Source organism: Saimiri boliviensis, chromosome 2 (assembly GCF_048565385.1).
Source record: "Saimiri boliviensis isolate mSaiBol1 chromosome 2, mSaiBol1.pri, whole genome shotgun sequence".
Taxonomy (NCBI): Eukaryota; Metazoa; Chordata; class Mammalia; order Primates; family Cebidae; genus Saimiri; species Saimiri boliviensis.
The window spans coordinates 189,617,194-189,644,633 of NC_133450.1; the positions used below are offsets into that span (position 1 = coordinate 189,617,194).

At 47.4% G+C, this 27,440-nt stretch overlaps 1 protein-coding gene across 3 annotated transcripts in view; it reads right to left on the minus strand.

Moving 5' to 3' along the window:
- Positions 1 to 27,440, minus strand: part of FBXO10 (F-box protein 10) — a 60,997-nt gene that overhangs the window by 2,361 nt on the left and 31,196 nt on the right. Inside the window, exons 3-10 of one of the 3 annotated variants that reach the window (XM_039474790.2) lie at positions 23,805 to 24,638; positions 17,744 to 17,893; positions 14,667 to 14,803; positions 10,215 to 10,285; positions 7,810 to 7,962; positions 6,516 to 6,785; positions 3,563 to 3,876; positions 1,362 to 1,543 (exon numbers count right to left, since the gene is read on the minus strand). In XM_039474790.2, the coding sequence (XP_039330724.1) occupies positions 1,362 to 1,543; positions 3,563 to 3,876; positions 6,516 to 6,785; positions 7,810 to 7,962; positions 10,215 to 10,285; positions 14,667 to 14,803; positions 17,744 to 17,893; positions 23,805 to 24,638 (2,111 nt within the window). The remainder of the gene's footprint in view (positions 1 to 1,361; positions 1,544 to 3,562; positions 3,877 to 6,515; positions 6,786 to 7,809; positions 7,963 to 10,214; positions 10,286 to 14,666; positions 14,804 to 17,743; positions 17,894 to 23,804; positions 24,639 to 27,440) is intronic. The other 2 variants (XM_039474788.2, XM_039474789.2) reach the window with 2 other exon arrangements.

Here is a 27,440-nt window from a genome sequence, read left to right on the forward strand (position 1 = left end):
GACAATACCGGAGCTGGCATTGGCCAAGTCTGGGCTGTATCCTGTACCCTGGGGTCTCCGAAGGGGAGAAAGGTGGATCCCAGGGAATCTACAATATTATCTGCTGGGATGTGGGAATAAAATATTAGAATTCTGATTTGTTTTTAACTTTATACTTGAAATTTTTCTATTTTGGGTATAGTTTATAATGTAAATAATATACTGCTACAATAGACACATATAAGTTATAAATAGGTATACTGGCTAGGTGTGGTGGCTCACACCTGTAATCTCAGCACTTTGCGGGGCTGAGGCAGGTGGATCACCTAAGGTCAGGAGTTTGAGACCAGCCTGGCCAACATGGCAAAACCCCATCTCTACTAAAAATACAAAGATTAGCTGGGAGTCGCACCACTGCACTGCAGCCTGGGCAACAGAGTGAGACTTCGTCTCTAAACAAATAAATAAATAAATAGGTATAACCACATTGGGGGTTTCTTAACAAAATGTTTTTCCCAAGAGTGTGTGTAACACAAAAAGTATGGGGATCATTACTACAGAACATGAAGATCCATCAGAGGTTTTTAACCGTGGAAGTGAGATGACCAGAGCTCTCACTTAGAAAGATGAACCTGGCGGGATACACGGGACAACCTAGAGTGGGGCAGGGGGTGGCCAAGGGCAGGGAGACCAGCAGGAGGCTGCTGCAGAGGGACAGGTGACATTGCCAGTGCAGGAGTGATACAGCAAATGTCAATATGATTTTACAACCAGGCTGGCAAAGCACAGACCAATCAGAACACAGTCCACGCAGAAACAGCTGGAAAAGCTGTGCATCGCAGTAATGCAGGTGGCACAGGGTAGGGTGAGAGGTGCTGAGACCTGAATTAGGGTGGTGGCAGTTGGGAAAGAGGAGGTGCCTGATATGGGAACATTTTAGAAGCAGAATCAACAAGACCTGGTTCCAAGACTGGACATCTTGGTATTAGGGAGACAAAGGGAGCAGAAGTTTTGTTTTGAGAACACTGAGTGGATGGCAATGTCGCTGAAGTGGGGAACATGGAAGGTCAGAGGTTTGGGGAAGATGGGTAGTGGCAACTGTGATATGCTGAAGCAGAGCGACTAATGTACAGCAGCAGCAAGGAATCTGCAGAGCTGTAATCTGAAACTATGTATCCCTGACTCTGAAAAAGCTTTTCCCTCCCAGGGAGTCCTCAGCCCCCACCTGACAGAGCCAGGCACAGGCATTTTTCTGACTGAAGTCAACAGCTGGCAGGGTTGCAGGCAGCCTGGACAACCACAATCACTGGGTGTGGGCCTGGCTTCTTCAGGGAGCTTACTGTGGTTCTAGAAGACTGGTTCAGGCAACGCCAGGCACTTACTTTTTCTTGAAAACCAGGAACTTGTTGTTTTGCATGACGCATTCTCGGTTATTTGAGATCTGCTGAAAGATGGTCTTGTTGGTTTTGCCCTGGAAGATGATGTTCTCCTGCACCAGGGCCTTGGCGCGGCCCTGCACTGTGATGCCGTAGGCCCGGAAGGAGTGGATCCGGTTCTTTATTACCTGGGAGAGGCAGCCAGAGCTTGTCATACCTCAGGGACTCACAGACTGAGAGAGCTGGGCAAGTGAATTATCAGTTCTAAAACTGAGGGGCAGGAATGTGCTAAGCAGGCCAATGAAGAGCCACATGAGCTCAAAGAAGGGCACTGAGAATAGCCTGCAGGAGTCAGGGAAGGCTTCCTGGAAGAGGTGATAGATAAGTTGTAGGCATTTATCAGATGCAGAACAGGGAGAACTGTTCCAGGAAGAAGAAACAATATGCAAAGTCCTGGCAGAGACGGGAGGGAGTGTCTGAAGTCAGGGCCACTGGCAACTCAGCTGAGGCAAAAGTGTGCACCTCTCTCCTTTCCTCTGACCCCACAGTGCTCAGAGGCAAAGCCCAGGCACTCTTTATTCCTTGTCGTAAGACACTAACCCATGAAGCTGCAGAACTGTAAAGAGGCTTTAGGCGACCTAGCAATCCCCCTACTGGCTGTCTACCCAAAGGAAAAAAAGTCATTATGTGAAAAAGTCATACGCACACACATGGTTATAGCAGCACAATCTACAATTGCAAAAATATGCAACCAACCTAAGTGCCCATCAGCCCAAGAGTGGATAAAGAAATGTGGTACAGGCTGGGCACGATGGCTCACGCCTATAATCCCAGCACTTTGGGAGGCCAAAGCGGGTGGATCAAATGAAGTCAGGAGTTTGGGACCAGCTTGATCAACATGGTGAAACCGGTCTCTGCTAAAAATACAAAATTAGCCAGGTGTGGTGGCGCATGCCTGTAATCTCAACTACTTGGGAGGCTGAGGCAGGAAAATCTCTTGAACTCGCGGGGCGGAGGTCGCAGTGAGCCGAGATCACGTCATTGCACTCCAGCCCAGGCAACAAGAGTGAAACTCCATCTCAAAAAAAAAAAAAAAAAAAAAAATGTGGTATATATACACCATGGAATACTCCTCAGCCATAAAACAGAATGAAATAGTGGCCTTTGCAGCAAGTTGGATGGGCTTGGAGGCCATTATTCTAAGAAGTAGCTCAGGAATGGAAAACCTAGTATCCTATGTTCTTATTTGCTCACTACTTAGAAGTGGGAGCTGCACTATGAGGATGCAAAGGCATAGGAATGATCTAATGGACTCTGCTGACTTGGGGGGAAAGGGTGGGAGGGGGGTGAGGGATAAAAGACTATATATTGAGTCCAGTGTACACTGCTTGGGTGATGGGTGCACCAAAATCTCAGAAATCACCACTGAAGAATGTACCCATATAACCAAAAACCACCTGTACCCCCAAAACTGTTGAACTAAAAATAAAGATAGAGCCTTTGGGATCATAATTCCACAAAGGCAGGGACCAGGTCTGCTTGGCTCCACATTGAAACAGGGCTCTGCACAGAAAGGTGCTCAGAGCTCACAGTCCGGTGGGGAGACAGATGGGTAAAGGAAGAGATACCAAACTGTTGAGAGTGCTCTGTGGGACGGGGTGGGCAAAGGCACCAGACAAGGGGTACCTCAAACAGCCTGGGGTGGGAGGTGAGGAGTCAGGGACTCTTCCTGAAGACGCACCTAAGCTGCAGGACTGCAGTGTAAAAGGGGCAGGGTACGTGGGGTGTACAGGGAAGAGTGTGTGCAAAGGCCCCCGAGGCAGGATCTCTCTCCTCATGAAGCATCTACTGTACACCAGACACTGTACAAGGTTATTCTGTTATGGAAAGAGAGCTGAAATAGCCCTGCCCTTGATATGGAGACCATGACTATACCTTGGGAGGCTCCCAACGCTATGACAAGGAAGTGACCCCTCACCCCTGGCTTCCTGCTGGTGATCCCTTGCTCATCCTTCAGAACCCAGTTTCTCTGCCCTCTCCTGTGGGAAATCCCACCCACATTTCCCAGGCTGAGTCCTGGGAGGAGGGATACTGTCCCTTGCAGTGCTGAGTGCTTATGGTTCTATTCTCAGCAGAGGGCATGAGGACTATCACAGGGCTGTGCCCTGTGTGGGTACCACACATCACACACATGCACAAATACTCACTTTAGTGTCGGACCTGGGGAGCAGCTGCAGCCCGCTGCCTCGGTTGCCAATGATGTCGTTTTCAATGACGATGGTGCTGTCACCCTTGGTGATAATGCCTTGGCCTCTGTTGTCATAGATACCATTGCCCCGGAGCTCCACTTTGCACTGGGCTTCAACCTTGACCCCACTTTGCTGGTTGCAGGAGATGCTGTTGTTAGCCACGCGGGTGAGTTGGCTGCTCTGGGCCACAGTGATGCCTCTGTCCCCATTTGCGTGGATCACATTAGTGATAACATGCAGTGCCTCGCTGCTCTGGACATAGAGTCCTGAGGCTATGGGTGGAGGGGTTGGAAAGCACAAGGGGTCCCAGGGTCAGCCCTGACACCACCAGTCAGGAAGAGCCTTCCCTGAATTGTGCACTCCAAGAGAATGGAGTGGAGAAGAGGTAGCAACACTCAGAACCAACCCTTGAGTTTGCATCTTCCAAGCTGATGAAACAGCAGGAGGAAATCCACATGCATCAAAAAAACACTGTTTCTTCTGAACGAAGTCCTTACTCAGGGTAGCCAGGGAGACATGCTGTGAGAAGACTCTCCTCTGGCCTGAGCTCCCAGTGTGCCTGAATGCCTCCTACATCTCTGCCGTCCTCTGCCACATGTACCTGGCTCCACTGACCTGGCTCACTACTGATTCAAGGTTGCTCACTACCCCTCTGGACAGGCAGATCTACCCGTCCAGAGGGGGAATGAGCAAGGTTAGAAGGTTTTGCTTTGCTCTCCTTCCTACACTGAGCTGGAATCTGCCTCCCTATTTGGGAAATTATCTTCTTAATGAAAATTGGGTGATTTTGGAGTAGAAAAACTTATGAAGCGAAGTAACATGTGTTAGAAATTTGGGAAAGGAAAATCGATGCCTGGGGTTGTGTATACTTAGAGACACCAGGTGCCTAAGGAAAAAAGTCCCAAATCAGCAGGATTACAGCCCCATGGCTTGTCAGGAAAAGAAATCAGGGCAGCCAGACCTGGGGGTGAGGAGGGGAGGGTTCTGCGGTAGGTCCCTCTGCCCACCACAAGAGCAACGGGGGCTGGGGCTGGGGCAGTGCTGGGGGAGGTCGTGTGGAGGACAGTGGCTGGGACCTTGCAGCAGTATCTGCAGCCATGAGCCTGCAAGCTCCAGTATCTTGGTGGCACCAGCTTGTTGCTTCTCCTGGCTTGGCGACAAAAACAAAAATATCTATTTGTGAATTTAGGTGTCTTTGCCTGTCGTACTGGACAGACAGCATGGCCACATGGAGGAAACCCTGACTTGGGAGGGGACAGAACTCATTTTCCAAGTAAGTGGGTTTGGGCTGGGCGTTATCCATCGCCCTGCCCTCTACCACTACCAGAGGCAAGCACTTACCAGTCCAGGAATCTTATTTTATTTTGTTTCAGAGACAGGGTCTTGCTCTATCACCTGGACTACAGTGCAGTGACACCATCAGAGCTCACTGCAACCTCAAACTCTGCTCAAGCATCCTCCTACTTCAGCCTCTTCAGTAGCTGAAACTACAGGCACTCACTACCATGCCCAGCTAATTTGAAAAAAAATTTTTTTTTTCTCAGTAGAGAGGTGGGAGGGTGTCTCTATGTTACCTAGGCTGGTCTTGAACTCCTGAACTCAAATGATCCTCCTGCCTTGGCCTCTCAAATTGTTAGGATTATAGGTGTGAGCCACTGCACCTGGCCCAGGAATCTTTTTTTTTTTTTTTTAATTAAAAAAAAAACATTTTTTTTAAGAGAGATGGGGTTTCTCCATGTTGGTCAGGCTGGTCTCAAACTCCCGACCTCAGGTGATCTGCCCACCTTGGCCTCCCAAAGTGCTGGGGTTACAGGTGTGAGCCACCATGCCTGGCTGGAATCTGTTTTTAATAAGCCTTCCTCCATTCCCCACTCACCCCTCCACCCTACCCTCTAACCCCCATCCCACAGTGATTTTGATAATCAGCCAGCTTTGGGAGCCCTGGCTTTAGATAAACTACATAGTAATTTTTTTTTTTTCAATTCAAGAAATATCAAACATCTACCATCTTTTTTTCCTTTTAAGACAGGGTCTCGGTCCTGTCACCAGACTGGAATGCAGTGGTCGTACCTCACTGCAGCCTTGAACTCTTGGGCTCAAGCAATCTTCCCGCCTCCTGAGTAGCTGGGACCACCAAATCCAGATAATTTTTTATTTTTTTTATTTATTTACTTATTTTTTTGCAGAGACCGGGTCTTGTTATGTTGTCCAGGCTGGTCTTGAACACCTGGCCTCAAGCAATACCTGCCGCTCCCACTCCCCAACCCCTGCCCTTGGACTCTCAAAGTCCTGGGATTACAGGGGTGATCCCTGGCACCCGGCCTCCATTTTTCATCAGGTTTAAGATAATATAGATTGAAAACACTTTCATTTTCTGCCTCTCTAACAAAGAAAAATCACTGTCAATTAAACCATGATATGCATCTCATGAGAGATGTTAAATTGTAAAAAATGTATCCTAGAATTGATTAAAAGTGTTTGTGCCAGAAGCGGGATTTGGTACTGCAGGGACAGGGCCACTGAGATAGGTGGGCTTCAGTTCTGTCTCAAGTTCATGGCTTATCGGTGTTGATCAAACAGCCATAAAAGTGCCACTGGGGATGGGGAGGGTCCAGTTCAAAGGAGGAAATAATGAAGTGGTACATTCGCAGCAAGTTTTGAAGTTGGTTTGAGACATGTGGATGGGAAAAAGGGAATTTCAGGCGAGAGAAATGTGTGAGTGAAGTCAGCAGGTTAGGAGGCAGGAAATAATGGATTCAAGTTTAGTAAGTAAATGAAGGGGGCTTGGATATCAGGCAGGAAGAAGTGGCTGATGAGGCCTGAGGGCAAGTTGGGATCAGTCTGCAGAAGGCCCTTAAGACAGTGAGGAGCCATGGAAGGTTCTTGAGCAGGGGCTGAGGGGTACACTCACCTCCATTGTGATTAATACTGTTAGACTCAACAAGAGCTATGGTGATGGGCCGGCGCAGTGGGTCCTCCTCCTTCTCTAGCTCTGTCTCCCAGAGGATGGCGTCCCCATCCTCACTGAAGTTCTCTTGAGCCCTATGGCCTCGAGGTAACTCGCTAGAGCCATCCTTCTGGCTAAACACTGCCACTCCATACAAGCCATTGTAGCTGACGTGGTTGCTGGTGACGTGGGGGAGGCTGGACGACATCATCCACACACCACAGCCCTTGTTAGCTAGACAGTGAGAGGAGCTGGTCACCAACACTGAACTCAGGTGAAGTGGCACCTGAATCTCCCTGAGAGGGGAAGCAAAAGCCACTAGCCCAGGAGAGAGTCCCTGATTTGCTAACGACCACTGGCCTAGGAGAGAGTCCCTGATTTGCTAATGACCTCAAACAAATCACTTTATGGATCTAGCTGTAGACTTCTCCTTCATACAAGAGAGGTCGGCAGGATCAGGTGAACCTCAGAAGCTTGGCCCATTCCACACAGTGTAAAAGTGCCCTAAGGATTGTCAGGGCCACATGTCCACATTAGAAGCACACGAACTCACAGTGATAGTGCCAAGGGGGCACCAATCCCTCCCTACATAGGAGGCAGCCTTGGTTTAAATCCCAGCCCTGCCACTTCCCAGCTGTGTGACCTTGAGCAAGTTACCAAACCTCTCTCTGTCCCTCAGTTTTCTCATCTTTCAAATGGGTTTAATAACTGCACCTCCTTCAGAAGGCAGTCATGAGGATTAAATTTGATCATGCGTAGAAAGGGCCGAGCAGAGAGGTGGGCCCGAGTCATCTTTATTATTATCACTGTATTATTAGAGAGAGAGTCCAGACAGATTAAGGCTCTGCCCAAAGTCACAGAGTGAGTGAGAATAGTTTTCTTCCTGTGATTATCTTGTTTTCCCATTATATTTTCAGCTCTCTGGATCAAAAGAAAGGATGAGAGGAGTTAGATGCATATGTGCCAGGGGTTAAACAGTCCTGTCCTTAGACATGATACAACTCCTGTCTTTTGCTATTTTAAATGGGGATAAAGCTTTCTGCTTTGCTAACCTCATGGGGTCAATCTGGACTACAAAGTGATTTATTATAAGAGGCTCTTCATTCTGAGAGGGCCTGGGTGACTGTGACCTAACAGTGCCTGTTCAGATGAGGTCTTTGAGGCACGGGGAAAGGCAGTGACCTTCTCAGGGCCCACAAGCTAGAGATGGAACCTGAGCTTCCTGCCTCCCTGGCTGAGCTGGCAACATGGTCCTCACCATAGATGGTATTTCCTTCGATGAGGCCTTTGCCTTCGTCTCCCACGACCACACCATCTGAATAGCCAAAGCAGATGAGGTTACTCCTGAGAACAGGGATCCCTCCACGGCGGATGTCCACGCCTCCCCACTGATTCTCACGGATAACATTTTCTAAGGAGAGAGGCAGAAAAGGTGGTCAGTACCCAAGGGCCAGCTCCAGTGCTGGCAAATAGAGGACTTGGACAGCTTTGATCAAGGCCACTCCAGACCAGGAGGCCCTGGCCTTACACTGCTAGCAATTAGCACTCTAAATCTTGTCTGCTATCTGATATTTCAGGGATTCATCTGCGAACTCCTTTCTCCAAGGGCAAGGCTTGTGTCTATCTTGTGCACTCCTATCTCCCTGGCACCTACTATACTCAATGGCGTTGAAGACTGATGATTAAAAATGAACTAGCTTTGGCTGAGTGCAGTGGCTCATGCCTGTAATCCCAGCACTTTGGGAGGCCATGGTGGGTAGATTGCTTGAGCTCAGGAGTTCCAGACCATCCTGGGCAAAATGGTGAAACCCTGTCTCTACAAAAAATACAAAAAAATTAGCTGGGTGGGAGGCTGAGGTGGGAGGATAACTTGAACACTGAAGGTCAGGGCTGCAGTGAGCTATGATTGTGCTACTGCACTCCAGCCTAGACAACAGACTGAGAACTTGGCTCAAAAAAGAGAATAAAGTAGCTTTGGTGAGTAACACTGGTGTCCAAAAAACCAAACAAACAAAAACAAGGACTCTAAACAAAGTATAGGTCAGGCACAGTGGCTCATGCCTGTAATCCCAGCACAACAGAAGGCTAAAGCAGGCAGATTACCTGAGGTCAGGAGTTTGAGACCAGCCTCACCAACAGGGAGAAACCCCGTCTCTACTAAAAATACAAAATTAGCCAGGTGTGGTGGCACATGCTTGTAGTCCCAGCTACTCGGGAGGCTGAGGCAGGAGAATCGCTTGAACCTGGGAGGCAGAGGTTACGGTGAGCTGAGATTGTGACATTGCACTCCAGCCTGGGCAACAAGAGTGAAACTCCGTCTCAAAATAAAAAAAAAAAAGAGAATAAACTGGCTTTAGAGTCCTCAGAGGCAGAATGTAGCCATTTACTCAAAAGCCCATGAGAAGGTACTAGCCTCACCTGTCCTTCTCAGCCTCAGCTCTGAACTCTGATCAGACCCATCCCCTCCTCCTCCTGGGCACCACCATCTCTCAAGGGTTAAGTGAAAGAGTCATGGGTCAGACGGGTGGTCCATGACACTGCTGCCCCAACACTGTGGCAGGGAAGAGGCAGTCTCCTGGGACTGAGGTGCAATGGATCAGAAGATTCTGTGTGACTGGCCTCTTCCTGCTTCCAAGACCCCACTGCAGGCCCCTTGCGCAACCATGCTCCAGTCCCACAAGCAATCTCCACTCAGCCATGCCAAGTCTGTTCCCAAAGGTGGCCCTACACGGGAGGTTCATTCCCAGCTCCTCCCAGCAACTCGGGGTCTTGGCTTCCTCGTTACCTTCTCAGAAGGCTGCCCTGACCAACAATCCTAAATGCCCACCCAGTCCATCTGTTGCCTTAATTATCCACAGAGCACTTGTCATTCTCAGATAGGATGCTTTTTGCTCATATATGTAGGCTTTTATTTATTTGCTTCCTCTCCTAAAATGTCAGTGGCTGAGAGCCTTGTTCACTGCTGTCCCTGCAGCTCCTGGAACTTGGCCTACAGCCTGCAGCTCCTGGAACATGTCTGATCAGAGTTCAGTCAGGGGGATTCGCTGGACCAGTATTTGTGGAATCTCTTTCATATCCCAGGCCTGGCTCTGCTCTGCGCTAAGGCTACACAGATGTACCAGACAGACTTGACTCTCACCTTGTGGAATTTACCACTTTATAACAGAGGAGACTGACACCGCACACCACTCAGCAATTAAGTCAAAGGCCCTAGAGAGGAGGTGTCCTGGGTATGGTAAGTGTATCTATGTACAATGGGGAAGGAAGGCTTCCCTGAAGAAGTGACAGTTAAGCTAAGACCCAAAGGATAAGCAGGGGTTAGCTGGGTGGAGGTTTCCAGAGCAGGCAGAGGTCCATACAAAGACCAAGAGGAGGGATTCGGACAGGTGGTTGGGCATCAGTGCTTCTGAAAGTGTTCTGTGAGCCATCTGGTGAGAACCTATCTGCTCTGGGCCTGGAAGGAGCAGACACCCGCTCTGTTCTGAAGCTTCCTGTGAGAAGCACGGCCACCATGTAGCTGGTTTCCCTGAGCTCTGGCCCATTAGTGAGAGAAGGAGGCCACAGTCTGTAGGGGTAAAGGCGCAGTGTGATGTCCTGAAGCTGGGGGGTAATGGCAGGGGACCTTGGCCTGGCTGCCAGGTGCCAGGCAGTTCCCATTCATACCTGTGATGAGGCCTTTGCCATTCTCATTCACTGCTATGCCGGCAGCACGGCCCTTGAAGATGTGGTTCCCGCTAAAGTGGAAGGAGAACAAAATAAAAGAGGTGAGCCCAGGGGACCAGTGTCATGCTTCCAGGAGCCTGCCTTCTTTTGTGGGCCTCCCTGTGGCTCAAGTCCACAGGGGCATAAAAGCATTTCCTAAAGTGTTTAGCTGTCACTGGGACAGCTTGATGAAAAACTAAACCCCCAACTATGCTAGATGAGCACAGTGATATCCAATTCACTGTAGCCTCACTTGACTGTCATCTACATCTATGACTTTTTTGTTGAGGTCTTGCTCTGTTGCCCATGTTAGAGTGCAGTGGCACAATCTCAGCTCACTGCAACCTCCACCTCCTGGGTTCAAGCAATGTTCATGCCTTAGCCTGGATTACATGTGTGCACCACATCCAGCTAATTTTTTGTATTTTTAGTAGTGACGGGGTTTTGCTATATTGACCAAGCAGGTCTCAAACTCCTGGCCTCAAGTGATCTGCCCACTTCAGCCTCCTAAAATGCTGGGATTACCGGCGTGAGCCACCGCAGCTGGCCTTATATGTATTTTATCCAATCCTCAAATGTTGCAACCAGAAAATGTTTACCACTTTTTTTTTTGAGATGGGTTCTTGCTATGTTGCTCAGGCTATCCTTGAACTCTTGCACTCAAGTGATCCTCCCACCTCAGCCTCCCAAGTAGCTGGGACTAGCAGTGTAACTGACACCTGGTATATTTTTAATACAAATCTCACCTCCAAAAAGAATCTGTGGCCACCTGGAGAAACGTGTGTGCATGTGTGTGTGCGTGCGTGTGCCTGTGTCTGTGTGTGTGTGTGTGTGTGTGTGTGTACGTATACGTACGTACGTATATGGGACAGGCAGAATAAAGAGACAGGAGGGATGAGGAAACATTTAGAAGAAGGGGACAGATCAGTGTACCAAGAGCCCAGATGGGATATTAACTGCAGAGGAGCACTTTGAATCCTGTGCTTCTTTGCATCCAAGGAAAAAAGAGAAACATAATTGGTTATGTAACTTTCTGTTGCAAAAATATATGCTATGGTTTGCCTCATCCAGGCCATTTCAGGGATCTCCAAAGTTGTATCCTGCTCCAGATTCTTACCTCTCATTGCAAAGAAATGAAGGAAAACACAACCTAGGCTGGGTGTGGTGGCTCACACCTTTGGGAGGCCGAGGCAGGCAGATCATTTGGGGTCAGGAGTTCGAGACTAGCCTGGCCAATATGGTGAAACCCCATCTCTACTAAAAATAAAAAAATTAGCCAGCGTGGTGGCACACGCCTGTAGTCCCAGCTACTTGGGACACTGAGACAGAAGAATCGTTTGATCCCGGGAGGCGGAGCTTGCAGTGAGCCGAGATCATGCCACTGCACTCCAGCCTGGACAAGAGAGTGAGACTCTGTCTCAAAGAAAAAAAAGCACAACCTATACTTTCAAGATAACTATGTTTTAAAAACCCAACACTGATATAATTATGATATTCCTCACTCAAAACTCTTTAATGGTTCCCCAGCATCCCCAAAGTAAAGCCCAGACTTTTTAGCTTGGTGTATTCATTTCCTATTGTTACCATAACAAATTACCACAAACTTGGTGGCTTAAAACAGTATGAATTTCTATCTTTCAGTTCGGGATGTCAGAAGTTCAAAATGGGTTTCACAGGGCTAAAATCAAAGTGTCAGCAGACCTGCTTTTTATCTGGAGGCTCCAGGGGAGAATCTGTTCCTTAGCCTTTCTGGCTCCTAGAGGCCGCCTGTACTTCTCGGGCTGTGGCCTCAATCACTCTGACCTCTGCTTCTGTCCTCACGAATCTCCTGCTCTCTTATTAATTTTATTTTATTATTATTTATTTATTTGAGACGGCGTTTCGCTCTTGTTGCCCAGGCTAGAGTGCAATGGTGCAATCCCGGCTCACTGCAACCTCCGCCTCCCAGGTTCAAGCCATCCTCCTGAGTAGCTGGTATTACAGATGTCCACCACCACATCCAGCTAATTTTTGTATTTTTAGTAGAGACAGGGTTTCCCCATGTTGGCCAGGCTGGTCTCGAATTCCTGACCTCAAATGATCCGCCCGCCTCAGCCTTCCAAAGTGTTGAGATTACAGGCGTGAGCCACCGTGCCTGGCCCCTGCTCCCTTAATCTGATTCTCCTGCTTCCTTCTCATAAGGGTCTTGTGGTTACACTGGGCCTACCCGTATAATCCAAAAAATCTCCCCTCATCTTTCTCCAAGGTCCTTCACTTACTCACATCTGCAAAGTTCCTCCTGCCTTGTAAGGCAACATATGCACAGGTTTCAGGGCCTAGGACATGGATATCCTTGGAGCCATTATTCTGCCTATCACGCTTGGCATTCAAGGTCCTCTGGCATCCAGCAGCAACCTGCCTTTGCACTATCCCTCTGGCATCTCATGCCTGGACACACCACATTTCTCACCATTTTCTCAGACATACCCTGAATTTCCTGCCTCTGACCCAGAAAGTCTTTTCCCTGCCAATAGAATCCTATTTATCTTTCAAGCACAACTTGAATGTTAGCTCCCTGACATGCTCAGCTGAGATCACGGCTGAGCTCCTCTGGGCAGTCTGCATGAAGCCCTATTAAAGCACGCATTTTGGTGAGTCTTCCATTATGGCTGTGTGAATATGAGTCTTGGGCATGAGACTGTAAACTCCACGGAGCGGGGGCTGTTCCTGCACAGGTTGTATATGACTGCCCTCTTATACAGAGTAGCTGGAATGTATGTTAAATGAACAGCACACCTACATACAAATACACACTCTTCTGGTAAGGCAATAATGCAGAAGAGAAAGAGCTCTGTACCACTAATTGTTTTTAGTAAGCTGTAACAGTGAAAAACAGGATTATATTCCATAATTTTTGAAACAGCAATTAGGTCTGGTTCAAAAATTATGGAGTATCAAAATACCGGAATGTGGTGAAACTTTCCAAAGTGATGAATATAAAGGCCATGCAATAACATGGAAAAAAGTACCTATGGAATAATACAGGGGGTGAAAAATGCTCTGAATATATTTGTGCCCATTAAGACCAGCTATTCTGGCCGGGCGTGGTGGCTCACACCTGTAATCCCAGCACTTTGGGAGGCCGAGGTGGGTGGATCATGAGGTCAAAAGATCGAGACCATCCTGGTCAGCATGGTGAAACCCCGTCTCTACTAAAAACACAAAAATTAGCTGGGCATGGTGGTGCACGCCTGTAGTCCCAGCTACTCGGGAGGCTGAGGCAGGAGAATTGACTGAACCCAGGATATGGAGGTTGCAGTGAGCCGAGATCGCGCCATTGCACTCCAGCCTGGGTAACAAGAGCAAAACTCTGTCTCAAAAAAAAAAAAAAAAAAAAAAAAAAAGACCAGCTATTCTCCTAAAGCATGGACATAACCGTGTGAGTCTTCTGCTCAGAGCCTTTAATGAGCCCCTGCTGTGTAGAAAGAATAGGCTTCCCCGCCTCAGCTTGGTCTACATAAGGCCTTCCTCACCTGGCCCAATCCGTTCTTTCCATCATTCCTTTCCACTCTGCTGTGTGGCACAGATGGTCTGCCACAAGGACATTAAGGGTCATGCTGCAGTGACCAAAGGGCTCAAGATATTCTGGGACCATCCCAATTAAAAATATTCTATACCATTGTCATACCATGTCAGATTTTTTCTGAAGCCACAGTGGATGGTTTGCTCAATCTGCAGTGCTCTTCTGCCTTTGCTCATGCTGTTCCCTTTACTTGGATCGTCCACCAACCCCTCCCTACCTCCATCTCCATGAGTCCAAGTCTTACCCATATTCCAACATCCAACTCTGATGGTACCTCCTAAATGAGGCCTTCCTAGTCAGACCTCCTCCTAGTCAGAATGAGTCTGTCCTTGTGGTACCACTTTGACAGCATTATCACAGTCTGCTCATACTAGAGCTGGGATGGCAGACAGGGTCCCAGGACTGCCACTGCTGCTTCCCACCTATCACTTCTATCAGTCCCTGACCACAGCATGCTTTCATGCTGAGGCCAGGTACAGCACCAGGATGTTCACACAGCATCCGCAGTCACCACTATCAACTAACTGAAATTGTTAGGTGAGTTGAACTTTCTGTTCCATCCCTGCCTTGGAGTACTTCTGTGTCCATTTCTCCAGGATAGAGTAAGCACCCAGGGAGCAGAGTCTGCCCGTGTTAGACGAGCTCAGTAGTGACTGCAGAACAGCAAGCCTACACAGAGTTAACTGGAAGGGCACATAAACACAAAAGCAGCTGTGTTACTGAGGTGGGATGATAGTGAAGTCTCTTCTCTGCTTGCGTCTGTACAGTTGTTTCCATAAACAGTGTTTTCAAATGGAGGGAAGACAGGGAGGAGGTTAACAAAGATGAAGGAGGGAAACAGCAGCACACACCTTACAACAGGATTTCCATGGTACAGGATGTAAATGCCAGCCTCCTTATTGGAAAAGATTTGATTGTTCCGGATGATGCCTTTCCCATTGCCAAGGACGACAATGCCAGAGCGAAGGCCATGGTGGATCTGGTTACACTGCAAGTGAAAATGAGACACCACAGAAGCTCGATCAGACATGCCAGCAAGAAGCAGAGTGCTCAACTGCCACCTACACAGCCAAGGCAGGATGAACACAGTGAAGAAAATGATGTCACTGTAAGATCCCTAGCCCATGACAAAGGGAACAGGCCATGCTGGTGCCCTGCCCTTCCTGCACCAGTACACACAGGAAAACCTATAAGGGAGACTATGAAGTTTGGAGTCTTCACTGCCCAGCGTCTTAGGAGGGCTCTCACTCTTCACCTGCAAGGCAGGCTACTGAAAGTTTTGGAGCCTCTAACGAGTCCCCCAAACACACAATCATTTGGCCAGGCCATACCTTCCAGGGTCCAAGGAGGCCACCTCTTAAGGAAGGGCAACATCCCAGTGCAAACAAATGTTGGCCAAGTGCCATCCTAAAGGGACCATATCCAGAGAGGGGTCAGAGTCATTTGACTTCTAGTCCTTTCTCATTCAGGGAAGGCCAGTGCAAGGATGCAGATACCGGGGGGCCAAGTTGTCCCATGGGGCACAAGGTTTTAGGCATCGCTAGGATGCCTAGCGATATTCTTTTTTTTGGTAGAGACATGCTTTTGCTTCATTGCCTAGGCTGGTCTTAAACTCCTGGCTTCCAGTGATCCTCCCATTTTGGCCTCCTGAAGTGTTGGGATTGCAGATGGAAGCCACCACACCTGGCAAGATATTCATTTCTAATATCTCTTTGCGGGAATGGGGAAACAGGCCCAGGATTATATAGTATGTCTGTGGAAGAGCCAGACCTGGAACCTAGTTTTTATCTTTCCCATTCCAGTTAGTTGCTTTTGCACAGTGACTTAATGTTTTTAGATTAGAATAATAATAAAATTATCTCACTCTAATTGTTAATTTATAGCTGAAAACCAATTCTATACTCTGTAAGTTGGGAAGTTAGCTGCATCTCTTCCAAAACGATTTCACAGAAATAAAATCCTAGTTGGCTTTCAAGTGTTTTGTGCGCAAATTCTCCTTATTCTTGTTCCTTCCAGATTTCTCCAGAAGGATTCAGTAGGCTCATCAGGGCAATCACTGCCTAAGAGAAGTCCTGCACAGGGCTGAAAAGCTCCGAAGGGAATATGTAGTGGTGTTTCCATCCCTATACCCTTGCACAACACCAGGACTAAAATGTACCACACCCTTCCCCCTTCTACCTGCTGTCTCTCTGTCCTTGGAAAGGCAGACCCCTCTCATCTCTCTAGCCAGAGTGGCAATAATTTCCTAATCCAAGGCCATGCATCAACTACCAGCTGTATGTCAGAAACACAGTGAGGGGAAGGGATTGGCAGAAGATACTGGCTAGCTGTGTGTATTTTCTTTTTCTTTTTTTTGAGACAGGGTCTTGCTCTGTTGCCTAGGCTCGAGTGCAGTGGCACAATCATGGCTCACTGCAGCCACGACCTCCTAGACTCAAGCAATCCTCCCACCTCAGCCTCCCAAGTATCTGGCACTACAGGTGTGAGCTGCCATGCCTAGTTAATTAAATTTTTTTTTTTTTTTTTTTGTAGAAGGGCCTGGTGTGGTGGCTCACTCCTGTAATCCCAGCGCTTTGGGAGGCCAAGGTGGGTGGATTGCCTGAGCTCAGGAGTTCGAGACCAGCCTGACCAACATGGAAACCCTATCTCTACTAAAAATACAAAAATTAGTCAGGCTTGGTTGGCGCATGCCTGCAATCCCAGCTACTCAGGAGGCTGAGGCAGGAAAATCACTTGAATCTGGGGGTCAGAGGTTGTAATGAGCTGAGATTGTGCCACTGCAATTCAGCCTGGGTGACAGAGCAAGATTCTGTCTCAAAAAAAAATTTTTTTTTTTTTTTTTGTAGAGACAACGTCTTGCTCTGTCGCCCAGGCTGGTCTCAAACTCCTGGACTCAAGTAATCCTCCTACCTTGACATCCCAAAGTTCTGGGATTACAGGCGTAAGCCACCGTGCCCAGCCTTTTCTCTGTATCTTCATGGGCAGTCAAGATAAATGGGTTTAGACATCAACCCTGAATCAGATTGCCTGGATTCAAATCCCAGCTCTGTCAATAGGTATAGGACTTTGGGCAGGATCCTTTGCCTCTTTGTGCTTTATGTCTTTACTACAAAATAGAGATAATAATTCTTCACAGGGTTCTGTAAGCATTAATGATAAGTAAATATCTACAAAGTGCTTAGAAAAGTATCTGGCATATAATAACCATCATGCATTAATGGTGGCTACTATTTTTTCAAGCCCATAAAAATTCTGTTACGTTTCCCAACTTGTGGAAAATCTGTCTCTCAGTATACATGTAACAAAATTTCTCCCATACCCCATAAATCTGTGCAAAAACAAAACAAAAAACCTCAACCCCCAAACCTGCCTCTCAGGAAAAGCCAGAGCAGAAAAAGATCTGGTCTCTAATGTCAGTGGCCACATACTCTAGGATTTTAAGTGGTTTTCACACTGGTAGAAAATCAGACTCAATATGGCCTCACAATATCTATGAAAAAAATAATCTTGAGAACTAAATATCCTAAATGTACTTTTACACAAATGAATAAACTAACTTGGGGTTCGCTGATACTGCTTCTGTTTGTTTTTGAATCCAAGTGTCTTTAGGACAGACATCATTCTCTTTATGCTTATCAAACTCAAAGCCAACCACAGCACAGAAGGGCTGAGGGCCCTGTGAGGTTTCCCTGTCTTTCTGGTTCTCCTCTTTATTAATGGGGAGATGGCCAGAAAATGACTTGTCCAAAATTACTGCTAATACAGAGAAAGACAAACAGAGTCACAAAGAGACACAGAAGACAGAGCAGGAGCCACCTGCAAACAGGAAGCACATAAATACAGGGCAACCTGTATTTAAATGTCCTCAGTAAAGTTTTCTGAAAACCAAGAGGCACTCTGAACAGGGAGGGAACACAAAGAACAGTACCAGTATGAGCGGGTTGGACTTTTTCCGGATGTCTACGCCGGCCTCTGCATTGTGGTAAATGTTGTTGCCAGCAATCAAGCCACCACCCTCCAAGCGAAGAAAGATGCCTGACGCTCGGCAGCGGTAAATGTCGTTCCTGAGCATGACGATCTAAGCAGAAAAGAGAAAGCCATTTATTTTCCTCTCACAAAGATATTTTCAGAACCCCCTGGGGGAACACCTGAGTCTTTTCCTCACCACCTGATCTATGCAGTTTACCCTGCAGGTGAGAGAAATGCCTCAATGCTGGCACAGCCACGCACCCACGGTGTGCTCCCAGGACACAGCCATCTCCAGGCCCCACCTGGCTTTGCCCTGCAGCCTCCTTACCAGCCTCACATTGTTGTTTTTTTTTTTTTTTGGGACAGGGTCTTGCTCTGTCACCCAGCCTGGAGTGCAGTGGTGTGATCGCAGCTCACTGCAGCTTCCACCTCCCAGGCTCAAGTGATCCTCCCACCTCAGCCTCCTGAGTAGCTGGGACAACAGGCTAATATTTGTATTTTTGTTTATTTTTATTTTTACTATGCAGGTGGCCTGGAATAATTTTGTTTTTCATTTTTGTATTTTTTTTTTTTTGAGACGGAGTTTCACTCTTGTTATCCAGGCTGGAGTGCAATGGCGCGATCTTGGCTCACCGCAACCTCTGTCTCCTGGGTTCAAGCAATTCTCCTGCCTCAGCCTCCCGAGTAGCTGGGACTACAGGCGTGCACCACCATGCCCGGCTAATTTTTGTATTTTTAGTAGAGACGGGGTTTCACCATGTTGACCAGGATGGTCTCGATCTCTTGACCTCGTGATCCACTCGCCTCGGCCTCCCAAAGTGCTGGGATTACAGGCTTGAGACACCGCGCCCGGCCATTTTTGTATTTTTTATAGAGATGGAGTCTCACTAAGTTGCCCAGGCTGGTCTGGAACTCTTGGGCTCAAGCGATCCTCCCTGCTGGCATTATACGTGAACCACCATGCCTGGCCCACGCTGGTCCTCTAACTAAAACCTGGATCAAAGCTTGGCCCTGTGCTCCATACTCAGAACTTGCAAGCAGCATATCTGGATGATGGGGCAGAAAGGATACTTAGGGGAACATGGGATTTAGTGGTCTTCAGATTCTATATGCACTAAGGTTGCATGAAGATTTCCCTAGGGGTCAAGGGTGCAGCTATCTTTTTTTTTTTTTTTTTGTGAGATGGAGTCTTGCTCTGTTGCCAAGTGGCGTGATCTCTGCTCACTGCAACCTCCACCTCCTGGGTTCAAGCCATTCCCATCTCAGCCTCCCAAGTAGCTGGGACTATAGACACGTACCACCACACCCAGCTATTTTTTTTTTTTTTTTTTTTTGGTATTTTTAGTAGAGATAGGGTCAGGGTTTCACCATGTTGGCCAGGTTGGTCTCAATTGCCTTTGTGATCTACCTGCCTCAGCCTCCCAAAGTGCTGGGATTACAGGTGTGAGGTACCGCACCTGGCAGGGGCAGCTACTTTTAATGAAATAAAGTTCCAGATCCACCACTTCCAATGCACCTTCACTAAAATCCACCTGTCTGAGACAGCACGGAGAGTAAGGTACCATACAGGTTCTCCTCTCCCACCTTCCCTTCTGCTTTATAAAACAAAGGCCTGTTCTAGCACATCCTGACTCTTTCACGGTGTATCATCCTGGGGTGGTAATTACTGAGCCTCTAAACTAAGGGATGATTACAAATGATGGTATAAGAAAACCTCCTTCAAACAAGGTACCATAACACAGCAACCTGCTACTAAAGGGATGTATTTCCAGTTACATTTTATTTTTATTTTTATTTATTTATTTTTTGAGACGGAGTTTCGCTCTTGTTACCCAGGTTGGAGTGCAATGGCGCGATCTCGGCTCACCGCAACCTCTGCCTCCTGGGTTCAGGCAATTCTCCTGCCTCAGCCTCCTGAGTAGCTGGGATTACAGACACACGCCACCATGCCCAGCTAATTTTTTGTATTTTTAGTAGAGTCGGGGTTTCATCATGTTGACCAGGATGGTGTCGATCTCTTGACCTCGTGATCCACCCGCCTCGGCCTCCCAAAGTGCTGGGATTACAGGCTTGAGCCACCGCGCGCAGCCTTTACTTTTTATATTTAATAAGCACAGTTGCCTCCCCATATCTGTGGGTTCCGCATCCAGGGATTCAACCAACTGTAGACTGAATATACATTATTAAAAAATAGTCATAACAATAATAAACATTACTTAAAAAAAACAGGCCAGACACAGTGACTCATGCTTGTAATCCCAGCACTTTGGGAGACTGAGGCAGGCAGATCATTTAAGGTCAGGAGTTCAAGACCAGCCTGGAAAACATGGCAAAACCCTGTTTCTACTAAAAATACAAAAATTAGCTGGGCATAGTGGTGGGTTCCTGTAGTCCCAGCTACTTAGGAGGCTGAGGCAGGAGAATTGCTTGAATCAGGGAGGCAGAGGTTGCAGTTAGCCAAGATTGTACCACTGCACTCCAGCCTGGGTGACAGAGTGAGATCCTGTTACAAAAATAAAATTGAATTAAAAAACCCAGTGTAAGAACTATTTACACAGCATTTACGTTGTATCAGGTATTATAATTAGAGATGACTGAAATATAGAAGGATATGTGCAGGTTATGTGCAAATACTACACCATTTTATATAAGGCTTTTGAGCATCTGTGGATTTTGGTATCCTGGAACCAAGCCCCCACGGATACCAAAGGATGACAGTATATAAAAAATCTGTAATACATCTGTCTATGCTGTCTTAAACCATTATAGATCAATAATAAAATACATTATTATGAATTGTGTACTACTACTAATATATTGCATTAGGATAAAATTCTGTGAAGACTGAAGTAGAACAGGAGTATTAATTGTAAGGTTTCAGCTTCTGATTAGGATGAAGGAAGTAGAAAGAAGATAATATATACAAACATAACCTTTCTGGAACCCATCAGAGCTGAGGCTGCAGGACAACCAGCTAGCCTGAATGCCACAGAAAGACAGGCGCCTCCAAGGAGATGAGGCCTGGGCACTTGCCTGCAGAATGCAGGGCTCCTGGGGCCATGCATGCCAGTAAGGAGAACTCAGCTAACATTTCTGATGCATTGTTAAAGACTAGCTGTGAACTACTGTGAGTACAGAAACCCTGGGAGTAGCTGCATCTGCTCACTTCTCTGTGGACTTCACTAGGTGCTCATGGAGAAAGACCAGGGGCAGATCAGAGACTGGAGACAGTGGCCTCCTGATGCAGGCTGGGGGGCATAAGTGACAGAGGCATCAACTCCTTGTGTGTGTGTGCATGCCTGCATGTGTGCGTGCCTCCCTCCCTCCCTCCCTCCCTCCCTCTTTCTTCTCTCTCTTTTTCCTTCTTTCTTTGAAGTCTCACTCTCTCACCCAGGCTGGAGTGCAGTGGTGTGATCTTGGCTCACCGCAACCTCCACCTCCTGGGTTCAAGCAATTCTCCTGCCTCAGCCTCCTGAGTAGTAACTGGGATTACAGGCATGCCATCATGCCTGGCTAATTTTTGTATTTTTAGTACAGATGGGGTTTCATCATGTTTGTTGGGCTTGTCTTGAACTCCTGACCTTGTGATCCACCCGCCTCAGCCTCCCAAAGTGTTGGGATTATGGGCATGAGTCACTGCGCCCGGCTCCCCCTAATTTTCCTTATAAAACAAATCTTACACGTGGGGGAACAGGGAAAAAACTATCTCTGGGGGTGGTGGGAGGAAAGTATCTTAAGGCCATATCATCAGAGCTCCCCTAGTACTGGGGGTGGAGGCAGGGTCACTGAAAAAGTCCTACTCTCAAGACCACAGACACAGTACCTACCTAGACGAAGGATGACCCAGGACAAGAGAGAAACCCTGCCATCATGCAGGGTGACAAATAACGGCAGCCTACTGCTGGGGAGGGCGAGAGCAGAGAGAGATCATCTCTCTGAGGAGTGGGTGCAAAGGATGACCTGAAGTGGAGAAAACTAGCACAAGGTAACTGGAGGGATCTGAAGCCTGCGGGACGCTAGGATGATCATATCATCACTATGATTCAAATGGGCTCAGCTCCTAACTAGACCAGTCCCCTAAAAGCCAGGCAAAAGAAGAGGTGTGCCCATTTCTAAACAAAATACTACTGACCTCAGTCTCTACTGTTCTACATGAGTTAACTGATTTCCAGCTGAAATGTATGACACATAAAGAAGAAAATCAGTTGGTGACACTTTTCTTTTTGGAGCTTCAAGCAACCAGGCTCCTCCTGCCAGCCTTTACCATTTTATGTAGGACATTTGAGCATCTGCCAAATGAGCATCTGGGACGTTCCAGAGGGCAGAGCCATGTGACAGCCCTCTGCGGAGGAGCAAGGATCAAGGCCTTGCTTGAAATGGTGCGTCTTCCCTTATTTCTGGGCCTTCACACACACCTCCTTTGCTGCATGGCTTCACCCTGCCAACCCTTATTCTTCTTGTGCAGCTCAGTCCAGGTACTCTTCCTCCAAGAAACCTTCTCTGGTTTCTAGAGACTGGGTCAGGTACTCCCTTTCCTATGCCATCCATGGTTTACCTCTACCATAGAGCTTCTCAAACTGGACTGCAGTAGTCTTAAAAAAATTAACTAATTAAAACATTTATCAAGCACTTGCTATGTACCAGGCACATTGCTAAGCACTTCACATATGTGACCTTAGCTAATCCTCATCATGCCTTGGAGAAAGGTAGTAACATTAGTCCATAGGACTTAAGGGGCAGAGCCACAATTTAACTAGAAATCCATATTCTCAATAATATGCCAAGGAAGAATTCCCTCCTTGAGGGCTTGAACCAGATCCTTTCATTGTGGTACTCATGACAGCAAAGCTATCACCTTTCCCTTTTTATTTGGCCATTTTCTTTTATTCTGTGTATAGCAGTCTTGCATTGCTTTTGGTGTTACTTGCATTCAAGTAACACCACCTGAAATTCTCTTTGGAAGCGGACTGGGTAAAACACAGTTAAATTTAAATTAATTAAAATGCAATTGCTATTAGCCATTCTAGAAGTCTGCAACATTCATAAATGACCTTTGTACAGTGTGCTTTAGTTTATTGAGGACTTCTGCCAGTATTATGGCATGGGACCCTCCAACAACCAGTGAGCAAAGAAAAGCAGGAATTCTTATTTCTATTTTACAGAAGTGAAGGTAATGTTCACAGTGAATTAGTGGAGAGGTGAGACTCAATCCTAGGTGCTATGCCATGCTTTCTTCTGCAAGGGCAATCTTTCCCTTCAGAAGGCCTTCCTGTCATCAACCATTTACAGATTTGCAGATTGTTCTGTGATGCCCTAAGTGCCAGCATATACAAGGTGTTGATTACAGACAGCAGTGGCTGGAAGGACTATTCTTAGCATAAAGTCCAAATGTCTCAAGGGGGATTCCAGGCCTGGGCAAGGTAGCTTTTGCTGACCCCCAGCTTCATCCTTCAACCTACCCCCACTGCATGGTTCAACCTCACTCCCAGGCCCTGGCACAGGATGTTCCTGCTGCTGGGACACCTTCACTCTCCACCCCTTTCTCATCACGTGTCCAGTTTTTCCCAGACCTTCTATTCATTCTACCCAGCATAGAGGTTTCTTCTTCTGGGAAGCCTTCCCAACAACCTCTCTCAGGTTTGGCGTGAAGGTAGTAATCATATTTCCCTGAATTTTCTCTTATCCAGGACAAAGACTTTGTTTCTCCTACTCCGACATGGGTGAGAAGTGTGAGCAGCAGCATGACATAGTCAAAAGAGGCAGAAGACCCAAGTTTCTAGCCTCAATTCTGCCTAAATTGCTATGTGACTCTGAGTAAGCCACCTTCTCTCTCTAGGCTTCTCTTTCTGTGAAATGAGGAAAACTAATTTTGCCCTTTCCAAATCAGATGATGGACATGATGTCAAGTGTGTGTGAATAAGTTCAAAGATAATTATTTTTTAAATGCAAAATATCCCCATCAAACCCTTCCTACATATAGCCACAGGACCCCCCTCACCAGTGTAAAGTCAAGACAGCACCTTGCTATTATGTATACACCGCACTGCGTAAGTCAGGTTCCGGAAGATGTTTCCTTCCATCTTGGCTCTGCCGTAGGAGCAGACGAAGACACCTCCCTTCCCGTCCCGGAAGAGGCACTTGCGGATGAGGCAGCCCTGCACAGAGTTGGCCAGTGCCATGGCCTCCTTGTCCTTCTGCAACTCCTGCTGCAGTGAGTTCAGCACAAGGCAGCTGGGCAGCTGAATGGATGCTCCTGGTAGAGGTGGGCCCAGAAAGGAGCCCCCTAGTACAGGGCGTGGGCCCTGTACTTGGTAGGATAGTCTGTACATCAGCTGGTCCTCATCTTCATCCTCACCGCTGGGACTCAGGCCTCCATCGCTGCTGTCTGGGGTCTGGGCCCCCCTTTCGCCATCACTACCCACCTCTGCCTCCTGTGAGCCAACCTTGGAAGCTGGCTTTGGGGAGCTAGAGGCTGCACTGGTAGGGCTCTGGCTGCCCTCTATAACAATGTCACAGGTCTTTGGGCTCCAGGCTTGGTCGCGGCTCTCTAGGTCCAGGGACATTAAAAAGTCAGAGTCCTCTGTGGGGAGAAAAGTGGGTGTGGACTTGATAAGCCCTAGCAAATACTTGTAGGCCCAGTTCTTATCTGCAGATGGGTGACCCTCAACAGTCACAGAGTTGTTTTCGCTGCCCACAAATTCACAGTTTTCCAGAACACACAGGGGCACGTTGTGTAGGAAGACATGGGTGTTTTTGAAGGTACAAAACTTCACTTGGCAAGTCCCTGGGCCACGGACCTGGATGTGCCCATTCTCAAAGTTGCAGTTGTCAAACTGAACATGACCTGCTGTTGTCTGGGGAATGAAAAGAAGAAAACGGCTATTAAGAGGGATGAGATTTGTTTTGCACTCTTGCTGCCCTTTAAGGAAGGTAGAACATGGAAAGGCTATTTGTTCTGCTGATCATCTTCCCCTCCCCACCAGGGCACAGATGTCAGCTGTCATCAAAAGGAACTGGGAAGCTGCTCTGCATCAGAGAGGGAGGAAAACCAGAGCTGCCCACACCTCCATCCTTCTCATCTCAAAGGAAGGGAGACAAGTGGATGACAGCAGACTCTTCCTAAAACTTCAAGTCTCAAGCCATGCACCTGGGCTGAGACAGGCAGTGACAGAGGCCTGGCCATATGTGCTGGGAAAGAGTCCTGACTGTGTAGCAACTGATACATGTGGTGCACAGCAAAGTTATGTCTCTAAAGAGAGGGGGCAAGGTATGCTGCCATAGTCAGGAAGTATTGAACAGTCGTTAAAAGCATGGGCTCTGCCAGGCATGGTGCCTCATTCTTGTGATCCCAACACTTTGGAAGGTTGAGATGGGCAGATCACTTGAGGTCAGGAGTTTGAGACCAGCCTGGTCAACATGATGAAACCTCATCTTCACTAAAAATACAAAAATTAGCCAGGGATGGTGGCATGCGCCTGTAGTCCCAGCTACTCAAGAGGTTGAGGCATGAGAATAGCTCGAGCCTAGGAAGCAGAGGTTGCAGTGAGCTGAGATTGCACCATTGCACTCCAGCCTGGACAACAGAGTGTGACTCAGTGTTGGAGAAAATAAAAAGCAAAAAAAAGCATGGGTTCTAGGGGTTGACTGCATGTGTTATCTTGGACAAATGACTTCACCTCTTTAAGTCTCAGTTTCCTTGTCTGCAGCATGGGGCTCACTAGTTCACAAAGCACCATACCAGGAACAAACTTGGCACTCAATAAAAGTCAATTATTACTGGCCAGGCACAGTGGCTCATGCCTGTTACCCCAGCACTCTGGGAGGCAGAGGTGGGTGGATTATGTGAGCTCAGGAGTTTAAGACCAGCCTGGGCAACACGGTGAAACCCTGTCTCTACTAAAACATAAAAAATTAGCTGAGCATGGCAGTGTGCACCTGTGGTCCCAGCTACTTGGGAGGCTGAGGTAGGAGAATTGCTTGAACCCAGGAGGCGAAGGTTGCAGTGGGAGCCAAGAAAGAACCACTGCACTCCATCCTGAGTGATGGAGCAAGACTTTGTCTCAAAAAAAAAAAAAAAAAAGAGGTCATTTATTATCATCTGGGGTCAGGGACACAAGGAACAGAGCATCCTTGAGTCCAGGGTGGGGATGGGGAAGTGCTAAACTCTCCCGCCTGATTCATTTGGGCCTCTAGGCTCTCTGGGCCCGACTGAGAAACAGTCTTATGAAGCCCACTCACTCTCTATTCCTGAAAAAGAACTGCTTCTGGATTTCACATGTTTCATCAGATGTATCTGAACCATAAAAATGAGGGAGTATCTCATGATTCCATTTAATAACCCAGACATACCTAACCCTTGAACAATTTTAAAAATCCTCTAGCAGTGACCATCTTTGACAGATTGCCCCAGAATTTAAGCCCCCTTAACTTCTCTAATTTCTTCCTTATGGCTAACCTAATTTTTCCTTGCTATTTAAATCCATTTTCCCTCTAAAGACAAAAGCCAGCTCTCTCTGGAGATGCAGGGCTACTGCTAAGGTTCTCCATGGAAGTCACTGAAAACTGCTGTGAAATCATCTTGGCCTTTGCATTTTTCAGGCAATATCACCCCAGGCCCCCATGCCTCCTTTGGTTTGAGAACAACCAGGACTGAACACTAACTTATGCTAAGCACTAAGCCAGAGGGCAGGCCACAAACGAGTCCAAGGCCAGGCCCCATCCTGTAAGGATCTGTGGTTGTACTTCTGAGGGAGAAGTAGAGGCTAACGTCAAAATATTACTCTAAGAATAAATTTATTGGCCAGGCGCGGTGGCTCAAGCCTGTAATCCCAGAACTTTGGGAGGCCGAGGCAGGTGGATCACGAGGTCGAGAGATCAAGACCATCCTGGTCAACATGGTGAAACCCCGCCTCTACTAAAAATACAAAAAATTTACGGGCATGGTGGCGTGTGCCTGTAATCCCAGCTACTCAGGAAGCTGAGGCAGGAGAATTGCCTGAACCCAGGAGGCGGAGGTTGCAGTGAGCCGAGATCACGCCATTGCACTCCAGCCTGGGTAACAAGAGCGAAACTCCATCTCAAAAAAAAAAAAAAAAAAAAAAAAAAAGAATAAATTTATTGTAAAATGGGAAGGGTCTGGAGCATTGTTCCTTTCTAGAAACAAATTCTCCTTCTGGGTCTGCAGACCAGCACCAGAGACATTCATCAATTTTTCTGAAATACTCTAGGGCGAAAACCCAGGCTTTCAAGCTTTCAGATAACATAGTATGACATAATTTTACAAGCATCTAGATGAGGAAGCCTGAATTTGAGATCGAACCACTTGAGAAAGTTACTTGCCATCTCTGACCTTCAGTAACCCTCATTTGCACAACAGGCATACCACATCTACTTTGTCTACTACAAATGTTTGCTGTGGAGGGTCCAGTGAGGTCACAGATGGAAAGCCATCTAGATTATGAATAGGCTTTGGATCTTACTAAGTCTGAGACCCTCAATATGTCACTTAATCTTGCTGAGCCTGTTTCCTTAACTATAAAATCAGATGATGGCCGGGTGCGGCGGCTCACGCCTGTAATCCCAGTACTTTGGGAGGCCAAGGTGGGTGGATCACCTGAGGTCAGGAGTTCAAGACCAGCCTGGCCATCATGGTGAAA